Source organism: Leucoraja erinacea, chromosome 6, assembly GCF_028641065.1.
Source record: "Leucoraja erinacea ecotype New England chromosome 6, Leri_hhj_1, whole genome shotgun sequence".
Lineage (NCBI taxonomy): Eukaryota > Metazoa > Chordata > Chondrichthyes > Rajiformes > Rajidae > Leucoraja > Leucoraja erinaceus.
Genome location: NC_073382.1, coordinates 34,158,989 through 34,177,907, shown reverse-complemented (window position 1 = coordinate 34,177,907; position 18,919 = coordinate 34,158,989). Strand labels below are relative to the sequence as shown.

General features: G+C 39.6%; 1 protein-coding gene across 5 annotated transcripts in view; it reads left to right on the top strand.

Annotated features, from left to right (window-relative positions):
- slitrk6 (SLIT and NTRK-like family, member 6) overlaps nucleotides 1-18,022 on the top strand; it is a 49,547-nt gene extending 31,525 nt beyond the window's left edge. For 3 of the 5 annotated variants that reach the window (XM_055636797.1, XM_055636798.1, XM_055636799.1), the window contains one exon: nucleotides 14,236-18,021. In XM_055636797.1, coding sequence (XP_055492772.1) covers nucleotides 14,265-16,820 — 2,556 coding nt within the window. In that variant the 5' untranslated portion in view covers nucleotides 14,236-14,264 and the 3' untranslated portion in view covers nucleotides 16,821-18,021. Of the gene's footprint in view, nucleotides 1-14,235 lie in introns of all 5 variants that reach the window. The other 2 variants (XM_055636800.1, XM_055636801.1) reach the window with 1 other exon arrangement.
- Nucleotides 18,023-18,919: the final 897 nt, after the last annotated feature.

Sequence of the window (18,919 nt, the reverse complement as noted above, 5' to 3'; positions counted from 1 at the left end):
GTCCACGCCGCTGAGGACGTCCCGCAGCCCCGACGTCGGACTTTTAATACCCCGGCGTGCGGTCCTGAACATCGGGCCGCCCGTAGCGGCAACTGCGGAGGGCTTGGGGAGACCCTGACCACGGGGAATAGTGGAGGAAGAGACTGACTTTGGTGCCTTCCCACACAGTGGGGAACTTTGATTCTGCTGTGTGGGGATGTTTTATGTCAACTCTATAGTGTGTTGTGTCCTGTTGATTTTTAATGTATGGCTGTATGGAAATTCATTTCACTGTGCCATTAGGCACACGTGACAATTAAAACTATCTTGTATCTTGTATCACTTCTACATTTTAGTACTTTACGAAACTTCTCAGAAAAAACAATCTTAAACCAACCAGAACATGTTTTGGCAACCCAGCTATACTTTTTTTAAAGATTTAAAACCAAAAATAAAACATGAACCAGATGGACCACCCTTAATCACCCTGATATAAAACCAAAATTATCCTCTTCTACATCTCTCCACTCATACTTTCCCCAACAAATACATTAAAACAAATAGTAGCAGTTATCCCAAATGTTCCATTATATATACTGCAGTTTTTTGCTCTCATTGTAATCATCATTTATATCAAATTTGTTAACACATGAATATAAATGTTAGCAATGTGTTTAACATGTGAAGTGTAAATTTCACATGCAGCATAATTAGCTCAATCTTCTCTCCAATTAAAATATTCATTGAAGCATTCTTGCATATTCATTAAGATGCCAATACCTGGCGATAAACACAAATTACACTTGAAAGGATTAACAAATCCTAAGCAAATAATACGTTATTTTATTAAAGGAATCCTAGAATGTCTTCATTGCTTTAAATATATGAAATTCTTGATCTCATTTGAATTTTTAGCTGTAAAATGAGTGGGGGAGAGAGGAGGACCTTTTTGTGTAGTATTTTCCCAGAAATGGGGAAGCCATGACACTCAGGCTTATTATTCTTCAGATACCACAAATTGATATTATCAGGGAGCCCTGGTGGATTGGAATATAGACACTATGCTTTGATTAAAGCTAAATACACAATGATTGAGAAAATTATGGGTGCTCTACAAATTCTATTTCCAACCCCTAGTTCACATGTGTAAGCCTGGATGCAACTCAAAGTTTTGACTCCCTAACAATCTGTTGGTAGAACCCCAGCAGGAAGACTCTTTGGCTATGTACTTGGAGCAGAACCGAGTTGAAAAGTTAGTATCAACTCAGAAACATACACGGGAATCTAAAAGGACAAAGAGGTTGTAAGATCTGGGAAGACAGCGAGACTTCTGAGAGGGCCAACTGATTTACATGGACCTCAAAATTCCTTACTATTCCATTTGTGCGATAAAAGACCTATTTATCTGGTGAAGTGAGAGGTTCTCATCTTGGACTCTAGAGGCTTCACCTATTGTAATTTTTAATTGGCAGTTGAAATGTGATGTCTTAAACAGAATTCTTAAAAAAATATTTCTTCATTTGGCCTTTGCTGCAGCTTTATCCAAAACTTGACATATTTTCTTTAAAATATAAAGATAATGGATTGGGATTAGTTTGGTTGTAATGCCTAATCCTGATGCGTTAACTCTTCTCTTGTATCCCAACCAATGAGAATTAAAATTAAGGCCCATTTATATACAGCAATCATGTTCAGTTGCACACATAGCCATCAGCCTTTTTAATAGATATCAGAGTGAAGCAGTCCAATGGAAAAATGAAGACATTATCCGAATGCATTGTTTTTTAATCACTTTTGTACTAATCTATTGCTTGACATGCTTATCAGATGGCAGTTTTCCAGAATTCAATCAAAGAACATTCGTTGAGAAGGATGGTGAAAATATCTGAATATATCAAAGACCACAGTAGGTTCTAAATACTAGAAACATAGAAACATAGAAAGATTGAAAATAGGTACAGGAGGAGACCATTCGGCCCTTCGTGCCAGCACCCCATTCATTGCGATCATGGCTGATCGCCCCCAATCAATAACCCGTGCCTGCCTTCTCCCCATATCCCTGGATTCCACTAGCCCTTAGAGCTCTAACTAACTTTTTCTTAAATCAATGCAGTGATTTGGATTTCACTGCCCTCTGTGGCAGGGAATTCCACAAATTCACAACCCACTGGTTGAAAGCGTTTTTTCTCACCTCAGTCTTAAATGGCCTTGCATTTATTCTAAGAATTTATTTTACTGGCTATTGATAGTTGCAAAAATCAACATTGAAATGCATACAACATCCAGCCTTCACTGATGTATCTTTCAGCATTTACAATAATGCAGTAGTTTACATGTATGGTTTTAAGTACAGAATTAAGAATATTAAATGATCATGTTCTAATTAACTACCTAGAAAATTAAAGAAAATTATACAGGTAACTTGTGTAAACTATATTGAATAATATTTAAAGTATATACTGAAAACATAATCTAATGGTTTACAAACATTCGAGTAACAATTTACAAGAATTTTGCTATGAAATGGTGCCATGATTTGGGAGCTATTCTTGTATAGAGCATATCATGGGAAATTGTAGCTCTCAGGCTGTGATTTTTCACTTATTCTTCTTAATAGATGAAAGATCCTACATAAACTGCATATTCTCTACTCGCACAACTTCACACACACTTGAACACAGGTGTTGCTTTAATAGGGCGTAAGAAAAGTAGATTGGATATTTATTGTGCCTGAGTTTCCTGGATAATTCAGGAAAAAAACAAAGTGGAAATATTACGCTCCTGTAAAGAAGTGCCCATCTAACTTGTAGGCTGCCTTATGGCATGTGATTTTCCCTGCTTGACTTTCCTCTTTGTGGTATTATCCATTAATTCAACATGCATTGTTTCTGTACATCACAGAACATAACATATTTATATTTGACTGCACAAAATTGTTCTGGTTAATCTTAGTATAAAGCAGGATGACTTGTGGAGTATAGCAGCCCCCTGTGGAGGACATTTGGGAATTATTTTGTTTTGGCAAATATTATGAGAGTGAGATGAATCTTGCAGGTTGTGGTTGATAGCTCCAAACACATCCAAGTGCATTCAACCATTTACCTGTACATTGCATGCATAGTTATCCAGTATTACTTCAATGTGGAAGCATGGAACTTGTTGACAGATTCTTGCTGACATTCTCCAGCATTCAACTAGAGAATTGACTCGGAGAAAATCAATTGCTTGATTTCAGAACTCATTAACAGGAAATGTAAGACCAAAAATTTAGGAGGTGGTAAAATATATTATTACAATTGTGTATTAGTTTCAATTATTTCTACATGCTTTATAATTACATTAACCTACTTAAAAAACCCAATATACTTTTAAATTATGTATTTCTATTTTTTTTTTTGTAAGTGCCTGAGTGACAGAAATATTTAAGTTCAGTGGGAACTTTGGCAGAAGACAAAGCTTTGTCCCTATCTACAAACACCAAGTGCTGGAAGAACTCAACAGGTCAAGCAGCATCTGTGGAGGGAATGGACAGACAGTGCTTGTCATATCTGAAGAAGGGTTATAACCCAAATTATCCTCTGTCTATTCCGTCTGCAGATGCAGCCTAGCCCACTGAGGTCCTCCAGCATGTGATGTTTTGCTCAAGATTCCAGCATCTTCAGTTTTCTATGTCTCTATGTCTTAACTTTCTCTTCTATCAGGAGTAAGCGACTTCACTTGTGCACCATGCTACACATGGCCCTGGATCCCTCTGTGTCTTGTGGCTGGACTCTTAAGATACAGAAGACATGAACACAGAAGATGTGCTCCAGCATCTGGCCCAAGCAAGTTTGGTCAGGATTTAAGGGAAGCCATGGATGTGATTACAAGCAGCAGGGCCTCTCCTACTTGATTCAACACAATCTTCTTTCATTTTCAAACTTAAATTAAAGCCAGACTCTTTTGGTTTTGACTTTGCAAACTTTTGGGTTGTTGTCAAGTGTCATCTTTTGCTCAGCTGGTAGCATAGCTGCTTTTGGCCCGGTATGGCAAGTACATACGGGACAGAACAACTTCCTGTCCCATTTGCAACAGTTTGGCACCAACACATTGGTGTTTGGCACCTACTCTACTATGATTGGTTCACATACAATAACCAATCTACAAATATGAAAATTAGAAGATTATGTCTCGTGTAAAAATAATTGGTACAAATTCTTAACTGTGGCCTCCTACACTGTTAAACAAAGGCTCAATATGAGCTTGATCAACAGTTGTTAATATGGGCTAAAATAGAGATATATAAGATAGAGGATCAGGGCATCTGTAAAACTTGTTTGGTCAATTTATGTGCAAAGCTGAGAGCTGCAAATTGGTGCCAGGTAGTCTATGTCCTAGATTGAACTATCAGATAAGGTGAGGTCCAGATGTCCTCACAATTATTAAAATGTGTGACTACTTTGCAGAGAACCCCAAAGGTGTTGCAACTGCATTAGCATGATAAGCTGGCTGCAGAAGGATTGTTAATAATGTTACAAGGTGTTTATGTTACTGTTTGAGAATTGGCTGAAGTGTGAAGCCTTGTTTGAATTGTTTATACTCCCCAGGAGAATTTTGCATTACTTGGGTCAACTGACTTATTTCCAAAAGCTTCTGTAGAAACATTGTAATGGGATGCTTTGTAATTGGGTTGGGGTACTGCAAATAACACTTTAATGTAATCGATATCTGTGATTGGTTTGTAGGGGTACCAGCCCATGTGGATCTGGCCCTCAGGGTATAAAAGGTAACTCCCACGAGGTTCGTTGTCGATCCTCTGGACTGTGTAACCTTTTGGAAGTATCTGCTTGCACGAGGCTGAAGGGCTTGGACAAGCATAGACAAGGATCGATCCCGCGGTGTAGCTAGGTATCGTATACGGAATTCGTCATTATTTCGTAAAATAAAAGATGTAGTGGTCCAGTGCTAGACTCGGTGTTTTCCTGAACTAGACTATGGGGGTTAGCTCTAGGAGCATAATTACATAGTGTCCCATCTTCTGTGTGGGCACTGAAGCCGTCTGCACTCAATATTAAGTTCCCAACAACAGGTAAAGCATTTTCTCTGACTATCAAAAACCCTAATTCTGTCAGAATTCATCCATCTGTGATGTTGGATCCATTTTTTTCTCTTTCCTTCAGGAAACTGTGAATTGCAGAACATGTTGTGTAGCTCTGCATTTCATAACACATTACAATTATTTGCATTATCACTTTCCACCTATCCTCAGTCCATTTGATTGGGGTCGGGGGGCGGGGGGAATTATCACTATTGCAACCCTGACATCGCTCTAGCACATATACTGTGCCCTCCATAATGTTTGGGACAAAGACCCATCATTTATTTATTTGCCTCTGTGCTCCGCAATTTAACATTTGCAATAGATAAAATCACATGTGGTTAAAGTGCACATTGTCGGATGTTATTAAAGGACATTTTTATACATTTTAGTTTCACCATGTAGAAATTACAGCTGTGTTTATACATAGTCCCATCTCCCCCCCCCCCCCCCCCCCCCCCCCCCCCCCAGGACCCCCATTTCAGGACACCATAATGTTTGGGACACATGGCTTCACAGGCATTTGCAATTGCTCAGGTGTGTTTCATTGCCTCGTTAATGCAGGCATAAGATAGCCAGTCTTTCCTCCAGTCTTTCCATTACCTTTGGAAACGTTATTGCTGTCTATCAACATGAGGACCAAAGTTGTGTCAATGAATGTCAAAAAACCCATTATGAGACTGAGAAACAAGAATAAAACTGTTAGAGACATCAGCCAAACCTTAGGCATACCAAAATCAACTGTTTGGAACATCATTAAGAAGAAAGTGAGCACTGGTGAGCTTACTAATCGCAAAGGGACTGGCAGGCCAAGGAAGACCTCCACAGCTGATGACAGAAGAATTATCTCTATAATAAAAAGAGAGAGAGATCTACAATAATTATAGGCAGCATGGAGTAAATGAGGTGCTTGAGGAGTATAAAGAATGTAAAAAGAATCTTAAGAAAGAAATTAGAAAAGCTAAAAGAAGATATGAGGTTGCTTTGGCAAGTAAGGTAAAAGTAAATCCGAAGGGTTTCTACCGCTATATTAATAGCAAAAGGATAACGAGGGATAAAATTGGTCCATTAGAGAGTCAGAGTGGACAACTATCTGCAGAGCCAAAAGAGATGGGGGAGATATTGAACAGTTTCTTTTCTTCGGTATTCACCAAGGAGAAGGGTATTGAATTATGTAAGGTAAGGGAAGCAAGTAGAGTAGCTATGGAAACTATGAGGATCAAAGAAGAGGAAGAACTGACACTTTTGAGAAATATAAAAGTGGATAAGTCTCCAGGTCCGGACAGGATATTCCCTAGGACATTGAGGGAAGTTAGTGTAGAAATAGCAGGGGCTATGGCAGAAATATTTCAAATGTCGTTAGAAATGGGAATAGTGCCGGAGGATTGGCGTACTGCGCATGTTGTTCCATTGTTTAAAAAGGGGTCTAAGAGTAAACCTAGCAATTATAGACCTGTTAGTTTGACGTCAGTGGTGGGCAAATTAATGGAAAGAATACTTAGAGATAATATATATAAGCATCTGGATAAACAGGGTCTGATTAGGAACAGTCAACATGGATTTGTGCCTGGAAGGTCATGTTTAACTAATCTTCTTGAATTTTTTGAAGATGTTACTCGGGAAATTGATGAGGGTAATGCAGTGGATGTTGTGTATATGGACTTCAGTAAGGCCTTTGACAAGGTTCCTCATGGAAGGTTGGTTAAGAAGGTTCAATGGTTGGGTATTAATGGTGGAGTAGCAAGATGGATTCAACAGTGGCTGAATGGGAGATGCCAGAGAGTAATGGTGGATGGTTGTTTGTCAGGTTGGAGGCCAGTGACGAGTGGGGTGCCACAGGGATCTGTGTTGGGTCCACTGTTGTTTGTCATGTACATCAATGATCTGGATGATGGTGTGGTAAATTGGATTAGTAAGTATGCAGATGATACTAAGATAGGTGGGGTTGCGGGTAATGAAGTAGAGTTTCAAAGTCTACAGAGAGATTTATGCCAGTTGGAAGAGTGGGCTGAAAGATGGCAGATGGCGTTTAATGCTGATAAGTGTGAGGTGCTACATCTTGGCAGGACAAATCAAAATAGGACGTACATGGTAAATGGTAGGGAATTGAAGAATGTAGGTGAACAGAGGGATCTGGGAATAACTGTGCACAGTTCCCTGAAAGTGGAATCTCATGTAGATAGGGTGGTAAAGAAAGCTTTTGGTGTGCTGGCCTTTATAAATCAGAGCATTGAGTATAGAAGTTCGGATGTAATGTTCAAATTGTACAAGGCATTGGTGAGGTCAATTCTGGAGTATGGTGTACCATTTTGGTCGCCTAATTATAGAAAGGATGTCAACAAAATAGTGAGAGTACAGAGGAGATTTACTAGAATGTTGCCTGGGGTTCAGCAACTAAGTTACAGAGAAAGGTTGAACAAGTTAGGGCTTTATTCTTTGGAGCGCAGAAGGTTAAGGGGGGACTTGATAGAGGTTTTTAAAATGATGAGAGGGATAGACAGAGTTGACGTGGAAAAGCTTTTCCCACTGAGAGTAGGGAAGATTCAAACAGGGGGACATGACTTGAGAATTAAGGGACTGAAGTTTAGGGGTAACATGAGGGGGAACTTCTTTACTCAGAGAGTGGTAGCTGTGTGGAATGAGCTTCCGGTGAAGGTGGTGGAGGCAGGTTCGTTTTTATCATTTAAAAATAAATTGGATAGTTTTATGGATGGGAAGGGAATGGAGGGTTATGTTCTGAGCACAGGTATATGGGACTAGGGGAGATTATGTGTTCGGCACGGACTAGAAGGGTCGAGATGGCCTGTTTCCGTGCTGTAATTGTTATATGGTTATATGGTTATATAAAGAAAAATCCCCAAACACCTGTCCAACAGATCAGGTACACTCTTCAGGAGTCGGGTGTAGATTTGTCAATGACCACTGTCCGCAGAAGACTTCATGAACAGAAATACAGAGGCTACACTGCAAGATGCAAACCACTGGTGAGCTGCAAAAATAGAATGGCCGGGTTACAGTTTGCCAAAAAGTACTTCAAAGAGAAACCACAGTTCTAGGAAAAGATCTTGTGGACAGATGAGATGAATATTAACATATCAGAGTGATGGCAAGATCAAAGTATGGAGGAGAGAAGAAACTGTCCAAGATCCAAAGCATACCACCTCATCTGTGACGGTGGTGGAGTGTTATGGCCTGGGCATGTATGGCTGCTGAAGGTACTGGCTCACTTATCTTCATTGATGATACAACTGCTGATGATAGTAGCATAATGAATTCTGAAGTGTATAGACACATCTTATCTGCTCAAGTTCAAACTAATGCCTCAACACACATTGGCCGGCGGTTCATTCTACAGAAAGACAATGATCCCAAACATACTGCTAAAACAACAAAAGAGTTTTTCAAAACTAAAAAATTGTCAATTCTTGAGTGGCCAAGTCAATCACCCGATCTGAACCCAATTGAGCATGAGTTTTATATGCTGAAGAGAAAACTGAAGAGGACTATCCCCCAAATCCCCCATAAGCTAAAGCTGGCTATAATACAGGCCTGGCAGAGCATCACCAGAGAAGACACCCAGTAACTGATGATGTCAATGAATTGCAGAATTCAAGCAGTCATTGTATTGCAAGGATATGCAACAAAATACTAAACACGACTACTTTCATTTGCATGGCATTACTTTGTCCCAGACATTATGGTGCCCTGAAATGGGGGGACTATGTATAAACACAGCTATAATTTCTACATGGTGAAAGGGATAAAAATGGCCTTTATTAAAATCTGACAATGTGCACTTTAACTATGTGATTTTTTTTTCTATTACAAATCTCAAATTCTGGAGTACAGAGGCAAATAAATAAATGATGGGTCTTTGTCCCAAACATTATGGAGGGCACTGTATACCTTTATTTTGTTCATCCTCTCATCCTTCACTTTTCTGCAACTTAATACTAACTTGGTTTCTCTCCCCATTTCTAATGAAAGGTATCCGGCATGAAAATGTTCTCTGGTTGTCTTCCTACCTTTGCTACTTGACGTGTATTGTCTGTTTTTAATTCAGATTTCTAGTGTTGTAATTTCTTTAATTGCAAGTGTGTATATCCAATTGGGCTTTCCAGTGAACACAACACCATGGGAAGTTGTGTTTATCGAACAAAGTGCGGAAAGGCTGTTGTAGCTCTGTCATTTAGATGCGTGTGGGGGGTAAAACATCCTCAGACATTATTTTAAAGAAACGGAAATGTGTTATCCTTGATGAACTGATCATTATATCTCTCATTCAATTTCAGGGTTGATCCAGTTTATCTCTCACACAATGCCTATGGAAGCAGCACATTTCCCAGAGCTTCTGCCAATTGTCTTGCTGCAGCTTTTCCATGAGATACAGTGGTGACTGGGCTGTAGGCAGTCGTCATCTATTGCTGGCAAAATATATCTTCCCTATTGTTTCTGAATGTCTCCAATCATCAGAATTAAAAAAATATTTTAAACCATTTTCAATTTGTGTGACTTAATTAATCTATTAATAATAATTAGGCTAAATTAAATAATGCAAGCCACTTATCTTAGCAAAGATGCTCATACAATATGTCAGATGCATCATTTATGCCTGACATAAACATGAAGAACCACATACTAAGTGTATCTCGTGCTGCTATCTGATGATCCTCACATCTCATACTTCCACGCTGCTATTCACAGGCAAGAAAGTGTGGGAAGTCTGACATCCCTTGTAACTAGCCACTGCTTCTTTACTGAACAAATGTCAAGCCATCAGTGTGATCCAACATGTACTTAAATAGGCATTAATATTTATGCGAGCTTCCGTGTGCAATTGGCTTCTGATTTTATGACATGACATGACATTGCCTTTGAGGGGTGTTGCGATGCACACACAGAAATGTAGAAGGTGAGCAAAAGACAAAGTAATGGAGGAACTCAATGGGTCAGGCAGCATCTGTGGACGGGAATGGACAGACAACATTGGGGTCAGGACCCTTCCTCAGATTGATTCGAATATGAAGAAAAAGCTGGAGGCAGGATAAAGCCAGGTGGATACAGGTGCAGGATGGTGGAGATGGTTGCTTAGCAAATGGGTGGAGTAAGTGACAAATTCATAAAGGGTGTCCAATAAGAAAAGGAGTGACTTGTAAAAGGTGAGGGATGGTTATAAATATAGAAAACATAGAAAAATAGGTGCAGGAGTAAGCCATTCGGCCCTTTGAGCCAGTACCGCCATTCAATATGATCATGGCTCATCATCTAAAATCTGTACCCTGTTCCTGATTTTTCCCCTTATCCCTTGATATGGGTGAAAGGGGATGAGGGGGAGGGGGAAGATTGGGGATAAAAGGGAACCATGAATCTTAGGGAAAGGAAATGTGTGCAGAAAGGAGGAGAAATGAGCAGTGGCTGTGGTGATAGAAGATGGCAGGAGTAATGTGTGCACACTGGGTTGGCAGGCCAGGGGAATGTTAGAGGGGAGGGAGAAGGGTGGATATTAGAGGTATTATTTGAGAAACTGGGGAAATTAATACTCATACATCTATCAAAGATGAATATGAGATGCTGTCCATCAAATATTTGTATGTCCTCACTCTGACAAGAGAGGAGGCCAAAGGCAGAAATAACCATATGAAATGGGAAGGGAGTTAAAATGGTTAGCAATGAAAAGGTTGAACCAGGGGTAAAATGTGATAAATGTTATCCATTTTGGTGGCAAAAACAGGAAAGCAGATTATTATCCAAATGGTGGCCGATTAGGGAAAGGGGAGATGCAGCGAGACCTGGGTGTCATGGTACACCAGTCATTGAAAGTAGGCATGCAGGTGCAGCAGGCAGTGAAGAAAGCGAATGGTATGTTAGCTTTCATAGCAAAAGGATTTGAGTATAGGAGCAGGGAGGATCTACTGCAGTTGTACAGGGTGAGACCACACCTGGAGTATTGCGTACAGTTTTGGTCTCCAAATCTGAGGAAGGACATTATTGCCATAGAGGGAGTGCAGAGAAGGTTTACCAGACTGATTCCTGGGATGTCAGGACCGTCTTATGAAGAAAGACTGGATAGACTTGGTTTATACTCTCTAGAATTTAGGAGACTGAGAGGGGATCTTATAGAAACTTACAAAATTCTTAAGGGGTTGGACAGGCTAGAAGCAGGAAGATTATTCCCGATGTTGGGGAAGTCCAGGACAAGGGGTCACAGCTTAAGGATAAGGGGGATATCCTTTAAAACCGATTTTATTTGGGTAGTTTCTTGAGGAATGCAAAAATATATTGGGATTCAGAGAAATTGGGGAATGGGAGTTTCCAGCTTGCTCTTACAGGGAGCTGAACATGGGCTGAATAGCCTCTTATCATGCTCTAACAAATCTACAATACTATTACTTTACTTCTGTTGATATGCAGTTCTAAAAGATAAACAAATTTTAAAAATGTCTATCAGCGATGCAAGTGATATAAAATGTGATTTAAAAAATTGATCTCACAGTACGCAACTTTAGGCAGAGCAATGGAGGAAAATTTTCATCCTTAGTGCTTCACAGTGTGGAGCTTTGCAATCTGACAGAACACATGAAGACTGCTAGAATCAGTTATTAAAGATGGGATAGCAGCACATTTGGAAAGTCGTGAAATCATTGGACAAAGTCAGCATGGATTTACGAAAGTTAAATCATGTCTGACGAATCTTATAGAATTTTTCGAGGATGTAACTAGTAGTGGATAAGGGAGAACCAGTGGATGTGTTATATCTGGACTTTCAGAAGGCTTTCGACAAGGTACCACATAAGAGATTAGTATACAAACTTAAAGCATACGGTATTGGGGGTTCAGTATTGATGTGGATAGAGAACTGGTTGGTAGACAGGAAGCAAAGAGTAGGAGTAAACTGGTCCTTTTCACAATGGCAGGCAGTGACTAGTGGGGTACCGCAATGCTCAGTTCTGGGACACCAGTTATTTACGAGATAAATTAATGATTTGGACGAGGGAATTGAATGCAACATCTCCAAGTTTGCGGATGACACGAAGCTGGGGGGCAGTGTTAGCTGTGAGGAGGATGCTAGGAGGCTGCAAGTTGACTTGGATAGGCTGGGTGAGTGGGCAAATGCATGGCAGATGCAGTATAATGTGCATAAATGTGAGGTTATCCACTTTGGTGGCAAAAACAGGAAAGTAGATTATTATCTGAATGGTGGCCAATTAGGAAAGGGGGAGATGCAACGAGACCTGGGTGTCATGGTACACCAGTCATTAAAAGTAGGCATGCAGATGCAGCAGGCAGTGAAGAAGGCGAATGGTATGTTAGCATTCATAGCAAAAGGATTTGAGTATAGGAGCAGGGAGGTTCTACTGCAGTTGTACAGGGTCTTGGTGAGACCACACCTGGAGTATTGCGTACAGTTTTGGTCTCCTAATCTGAGGAAAGACATTCTTGCCATAGAGGGAGTACAGAGAAGGTTCACCAGACTGATTCCTGGGATGTCAGGACTTTCATATGAAGAAAGACTGGATAGACTCAGTTTGTACTCGCTAGAATTTAGAAGATTGAGGGGGGATCTTATAGAAACTTACAAAATTCTTAAGATGTTGGACAGGCTAGATGCAGGAAGATTGTTCCCGATGTTGGGGAAGCCCAGCACAAGGGGTCACAGTTTAAGAATAAGGGGGAAATCTTTTATGACAGAGATGAGGAAAACTTTTTTCACACTGATAGTGGTGAATCTCTGGAATTCTCTGCCGCAAAAGGTAGTTGAGGCCAGTTCATTGGCTATATTTAAGAGGGAGTTAGATGTGGCCCCATGTGGCTAAAGGGATCAGGGGGTATGGAGAGAAAGCAGGTACAGGATACTGAGTTGGATGTTTAGCCATGATCATATTGAATGGCGGTGCAGGCTCGAAGGGCTGAATGGCCTACTCCTGCAGTTATTTTCTATGTTTCTATGTTTCTATGAAGGGGAATGTCGAATAAGCATTATTGTAAATTTTTCATCCATTAGGCTAATGTAGATCAAAGAAGCATTCAAACTACTTTTCCCTGCTATGATTACCATCTGTTAGAAGTTAATGGTTGGAAGTTGATAGGATCACATTTGAATTGACATAAAAGATGAAACTTCATCTTTAGATATTTCATTTCAAATGGAGGATATTGGAGATTGTAGGTTTATTGTAGCGCTTGTTCCTTTGTTAAGGTCTATTTTGACTACTACCTGGAGCCTGAGACTGACTGACACTGACTGATTGACACAAAGATTACTACACCCATATACTTGCACACCTACTAAAAGGAAATTTAGTGGGAAAATTTGAATCCTCTGTGAATTGGCAGAGATCACACAGAGAATCACAGTCACGCAGCACAGAAACAGGCCCTTCGACCAAATGAGGCAGCACTGAACATTTAGCACCATTTTCACCAATTATGTGTTAATCTTGTTCCCTATCCCCCTCCTTCTCATCAATTTCACCAGGATTCTAACAATCACTTATGTATCAGGAGCAATTTACAGTGACCAAATATTGTGGAGAATAGCACATAGCTTATTGCATGGCTTGCTTATCCACTTGAGGGTTTTGGCATTGGTTTATTATTGTCACATGTACAAGTATACAGTGAAATAATTTGTTTACACGCTGTCCGGGCTAATCATACAGAAGTACAGTCAAGCCATACAGAAGTACAATAATTAGTGCAAAGAAATAAAACAAGCAGTGTGCTGAATAGTGTCACAGTATTATGGAGCAGAGAAAGTGCAGATATAAAAATAAGTGTAGGGGCTGCAATAAGGTAAGGTGGGAGATTAGGACTACATCCTCGCAAATGGAGATCCATTCAGTGGTCTGATAATAGTGGGGAAGGAGTTGGTCCTGAATCTGGTGGTACATGCTTTCAAGCTTTTGAAATATCTGCCTGATGGAAGACAGGAAGAAAGGAGGGAATGACCAAGAGTGTAAATGGTCCTTGATTATGTTAGCTACTTTCCTGAAGCAGCGTGAATTGTAGATAGAGTTGGTGGGGGATTTGGGGATGGGAGGGGGGTGGGTTGATTTGTGTGATGGACCCTAATCCTTCATGCCTCTGGTTAAGGTTGTGCTATTATATTTGAATTAGATATCTGTTGTCTTTCCTTATTGTGCAATGTTTATTAAATAATATGCATTTTGTTTCAACAGGTACTTAACCACTGTGAAATTCTGACAAAATGTTGACCTGGCCTCTTCGACTAAGTGTGGTTTTAGTTATAATCACTTCGCACATGGCAGATCCTTCTAATGCTTCAGATAAGGAAGTGTGTGAACGGCTGTGCTCCTGTGAAGAAAGAGATGGTTTGCTGCACATAAATTGTCAAAACAAAGACATCACTGAAATATCTCAAATAAAACCGCCACAGACATATAGCTACAATCTTAACCTACAAGAAAACTTTGTGAGTGTAATATATCGCAATGACTTCATCAGCTTCAGAAATGCTTTGTCACTACATCTCGGCAAGAATAATTTGCAAACCTTGGAGGCTGGGACTTTCACTGGCCTTAGTTCTTTGAAACGCTTGCATATAAACGGTAACTTTTTGGAAATTCTGCATGAGGGCACGTTTAGAGGATTGGACAATTTGGAATTCCTTCAAGCAGATAATAATTTCATCCAGATTATTGAGCCTGGTGCTTTCAGTAAACTTCACCGGCTGAAAGTGCTCATCCTGAATGACAATGCGATCCCTTTTCTCCCCACCAACATCTTTCGTTTTGTCCCCCTGACACACCTGGATCTTCGTGGAAATCACTTAAATTCGCTTCAGTATGTCGGCTTTTTGGAGCATATTGGCAGAATAATGGAGCTACAGCTGGAGGACAACCAATGGAAGTGTGATTGTGATTTATTACCACTCAGATCCTGGCTGGAAAATATGCCACCCCAGTCAAATATCGGGGATGTTGTTTGTATGCAACCATTTAGACTGAAGGGTAAAATTTTAACTAAAATCCCAGTTGTGGAGATTTGTGCTACCGGTTCTGGGACTGACTTTGAAGAACCAATTAATTCAATTCATTTGGTAGTGACTCCAGCTGGTGATACCATTCATATCAACATCCAGAATGCCAATAAGTCGGGTATTAATGAACCTAAAAAGGATCCATACTTTCTACAACCTGATGGACAGGACAATGGTAAAATTGTTACAACAAGGCCTGTGAACTATCCAAAATCGCCCTGCGTGGCAACTTGTCATTGCAGCACACAACCAAATGTTGGGCAGATAATGAAATGTCAAGAAAGAAACATTAAAAGTTTGTCAGACCTTGTGCCTAGTCCACCAAATCCAATAAAGCTTTATTTGACAGATAATGTTATCCAGTCAGTGAGAAAATCTGATCTACTGGGTTATGGTAGCCTAGACTTACTTCATTTTGGGAATAATCGAATAACAACAATTGAAGATGGTGCTTTTGCAAACCTCACCAATCTTCACAAGTTGTATTTGAATGGTAACAGTATTGTAAGATTAAGAAAAGAAATGTTCATTGGTCTCAATTGCCTTCAGTACTTGTATCTGGAGCACAATATAATCAAAGAGGTACTACCAGGAACATTTAGTGCCCTACCACAGCTCAAGGTCTTGTATTTGAACAACAATCTTCTTCATAGTTTGCCTCCACATATATTTGCTGGTGTTCCACTTCTACGCTTAAATCTTAAAAGTAACCATTTAATGCATCTTCCTGTGAGCAATGTAATAGACCAACTTGAGTTTCTGGTTCAGATTGATTTAGAAGATAATCCTTGGGATTGTACTTGTGATTTGGTAAGCTTGAAACAATGGATGGAAAGACTCCCTAAAAATGTTACTGTCAGTGAGGTAATGTGCGAGTCCCCTGAAAAGTTTGCGAAGAAAGATTTGAAAATGTTAAGCAATGAATTGATATGCCCGGGATTAACAAGCATCCTGGGCCCACCAACAGAGGCGAGTAATATTGATTCAACCACGGCAGCGTCTGGTACTGACTCCAGCTTCCTGGGTACCATCATGGGCACAGTCCCACTTTCTGTTTTGATCCTTAGCTTGTTAGTGGTATTCTTACTAATTGTGTTCAGTGCAGCTGGGATGGTGGTCCTTGTGCTTCACCGTCGGAGAAGATCAAAGAAAAAACATAAAATGACTCCCATACAGAATTGCAGTCCTTTGCAGGTCCAATACAGTGTGTATGGACACAAGAGAACCCATCATACTGAAGAAAGACCAGATGGAAATATATATGAGCATCACACAATCGATGCAATTGGTCCAGTGTGCAGAAGCCGTTCTTATAATATGAGGGATATGGAGTTTGACAATGAGAGCAAAGATGGGAATGAGGCAAAAATGATCTACAGGAGTCACATGATGAGAGAAAATGACCCTCTGTTCACAAGTCCCAACATTAAATTCAATGCTATAGAGCAGGCCCCAGAGTTTATGACCCTCCATGATCCTACTTCAATGTACAGAAATATTCTTGAAAAGGAAAGGGAACTCCAGCAAATTGGAATCACGGAATATCTGAAGAAAAATTACTCTCCTTTACAATCAGATCTAAATGTTTGCTACCCTTCCAGGCATGAAGAGCTGAAACTGATGGAAGCAATCATATATTCAAGACCTAAAAAAGTTGTGGTTGAAGAGACTAAAAATGAATATTTTGAGCTGAAAGCAAAATTACAAACTGAGCCTGACTACTTAGAGGTTTTGGAACAGCAGACAGCATTGAACCAACCATAACTCTTTCAAGGGCATTGGTATTTTTAACTTGCCTGTTACATTGTGATAAATAAGATTATTTGCTGTACTAAGACAGTAGTGCCTTTACAGATGATTCTCTTTATCCTGCAAACAATACAGCAGTAATCCTTATTTAACTCAGGGATCGATAGAGAAACCACTGGGAATAGCCAATAGAGAATGTAGGTGCAGGTACAGTAACAGCCCACAGGATTTATTTCACAGTGTGGAGACTGTGCATTGCCAAGCACAAAGCTTTATTAAACGTCAGGGCGATCATTTTATAATTGTTGAGACAATCCTATTAAAATAACCTAATGATGCTGTCAAGTGAACCAATGGTGATCGAAAGAGGGTTCCTGAAGTGGTGATTGCTGCCTGTATGCACATTTACTGGGAAGCCTTATTTTCAAGGCCACAGGTTTGCAGTTTTCATGGAACAGTGGATGAAATCATGGAACGTGATCCCTAAAACAAAAGTGACAATTCCCTATGACAAAACAGAATCTGATCTATTCAATTGACGTAAACCAATGACTTTGTTTATTGACTATGTTTTCATTTTAGTTAACACATATACTGTACTATTATGGTCTTCTGAAATGATTGTCTAATATGGGAGGTGAGTTACATGATTTCTGACAATCCAATCTGTTGCTGCTGGATTTTAAATTATAGACAACAGTTTGAACTTGCAGCAGTGTAAGTCTTGAAATAACTACTGTAAGAAGCAGGCCCAAATGTGGTGGCACATTGTATTTAGACTGAGTCATATTCTCTTTGTGACAATTCTTCCACGTCAATTAATTCCCAATTCCTTGAAGCCTGGAACTGCATTCAAGGCTTTTATTTTCAAGAAAATCTTAAACTGTGTTTTGTTTTGGTAAATCTTCCTTTTACAGAAGATTTTTAAACTGACACATATGGAGAAGAAAAGCAAAAACAAAGACCAAAATGTTGAAGAATATGATTTGTTTCAAATACAACATAGAAGTCTGCAAGCTATATTTTCATTTACAAAATTGTAAGATATTCCTGTAAACTATTTATTCTGTACAGTTTTTAAATAAAGCAGGGGTGCCTTTCTTGTGTAAAAAAAATATGCGCACTGAACTTTTAGTTGAAATAAAGTCAGGATACAAAAAATTGTTTGCTCATTGTGCTTTTCTATCCTAGTCTGTTTCTGGCATTTGACAAGGCTTATTCATAGTTCTTTTCTGCAGAACCTTCTTTTCTGGGTATTTCCTCAAGCTTGCACCCATTCCATCGACATTACCTTGGTCTATTAGGATGTTTCCACTTGTGGGAGAGTCTAAGATTAGAGATCATAGCCTCAGAATTAAAGGACCTTCCTTTAGGAAGGAGATGAGGAGAAATGTCTTTAATCAGAGAGTGGTCAATCTGTGGAATTCTTTGCAACAGAAGGCTGTGGAGGCCAAGTCAATGGATATGTTTAAGGCAGAGATAGAAATATTCTTGATTAGTATGGGTGCCAGGGGATATAGGGAAAGGCAGGAGAATGGGGTTAGGAGAGATAGATCAGCCATGATTGAATGGCAGAGCAGACTTGATGGGATGAATGGCCTATTCCTGTTCATATCACATGACCTTTTAGCTACCGTACATGTGTTGAAAAGTAGGGCATTCTGCAATTGTGGTTAGTTACAACAGCTAATGTGGAAAGAGCTTATTACAATCAGCAGCACAGCTTTAATTTATATTCGCCATCACCTACACTCATTCATATTTATCACTGGTGAGACACATAAAACAAACCATTCACCAATTATTACAGTGAATGTATTAAACATGTCAATCAATTTGTGCCCATTAGTACCCATTCTGCTAATTCTACACAAGCTTTGTCAGATATTTGCATTGTTGTTAATTAAAGGAAAATCTTAAAATGAAACCATCAATCTGACTAATAACGCTATTTATTGACACTGAATATCAATAACAGTATGAATGTCAAATGATCAGAAATCAATGGTACCATGTCTGCAGAGGTAGCTTGCTATATATTCTGTGTACAGTTCAAGTTATATTGCATGCAAAATATATTTGTGAGAAGGAGGAATTCAAATAAAATAACCTAA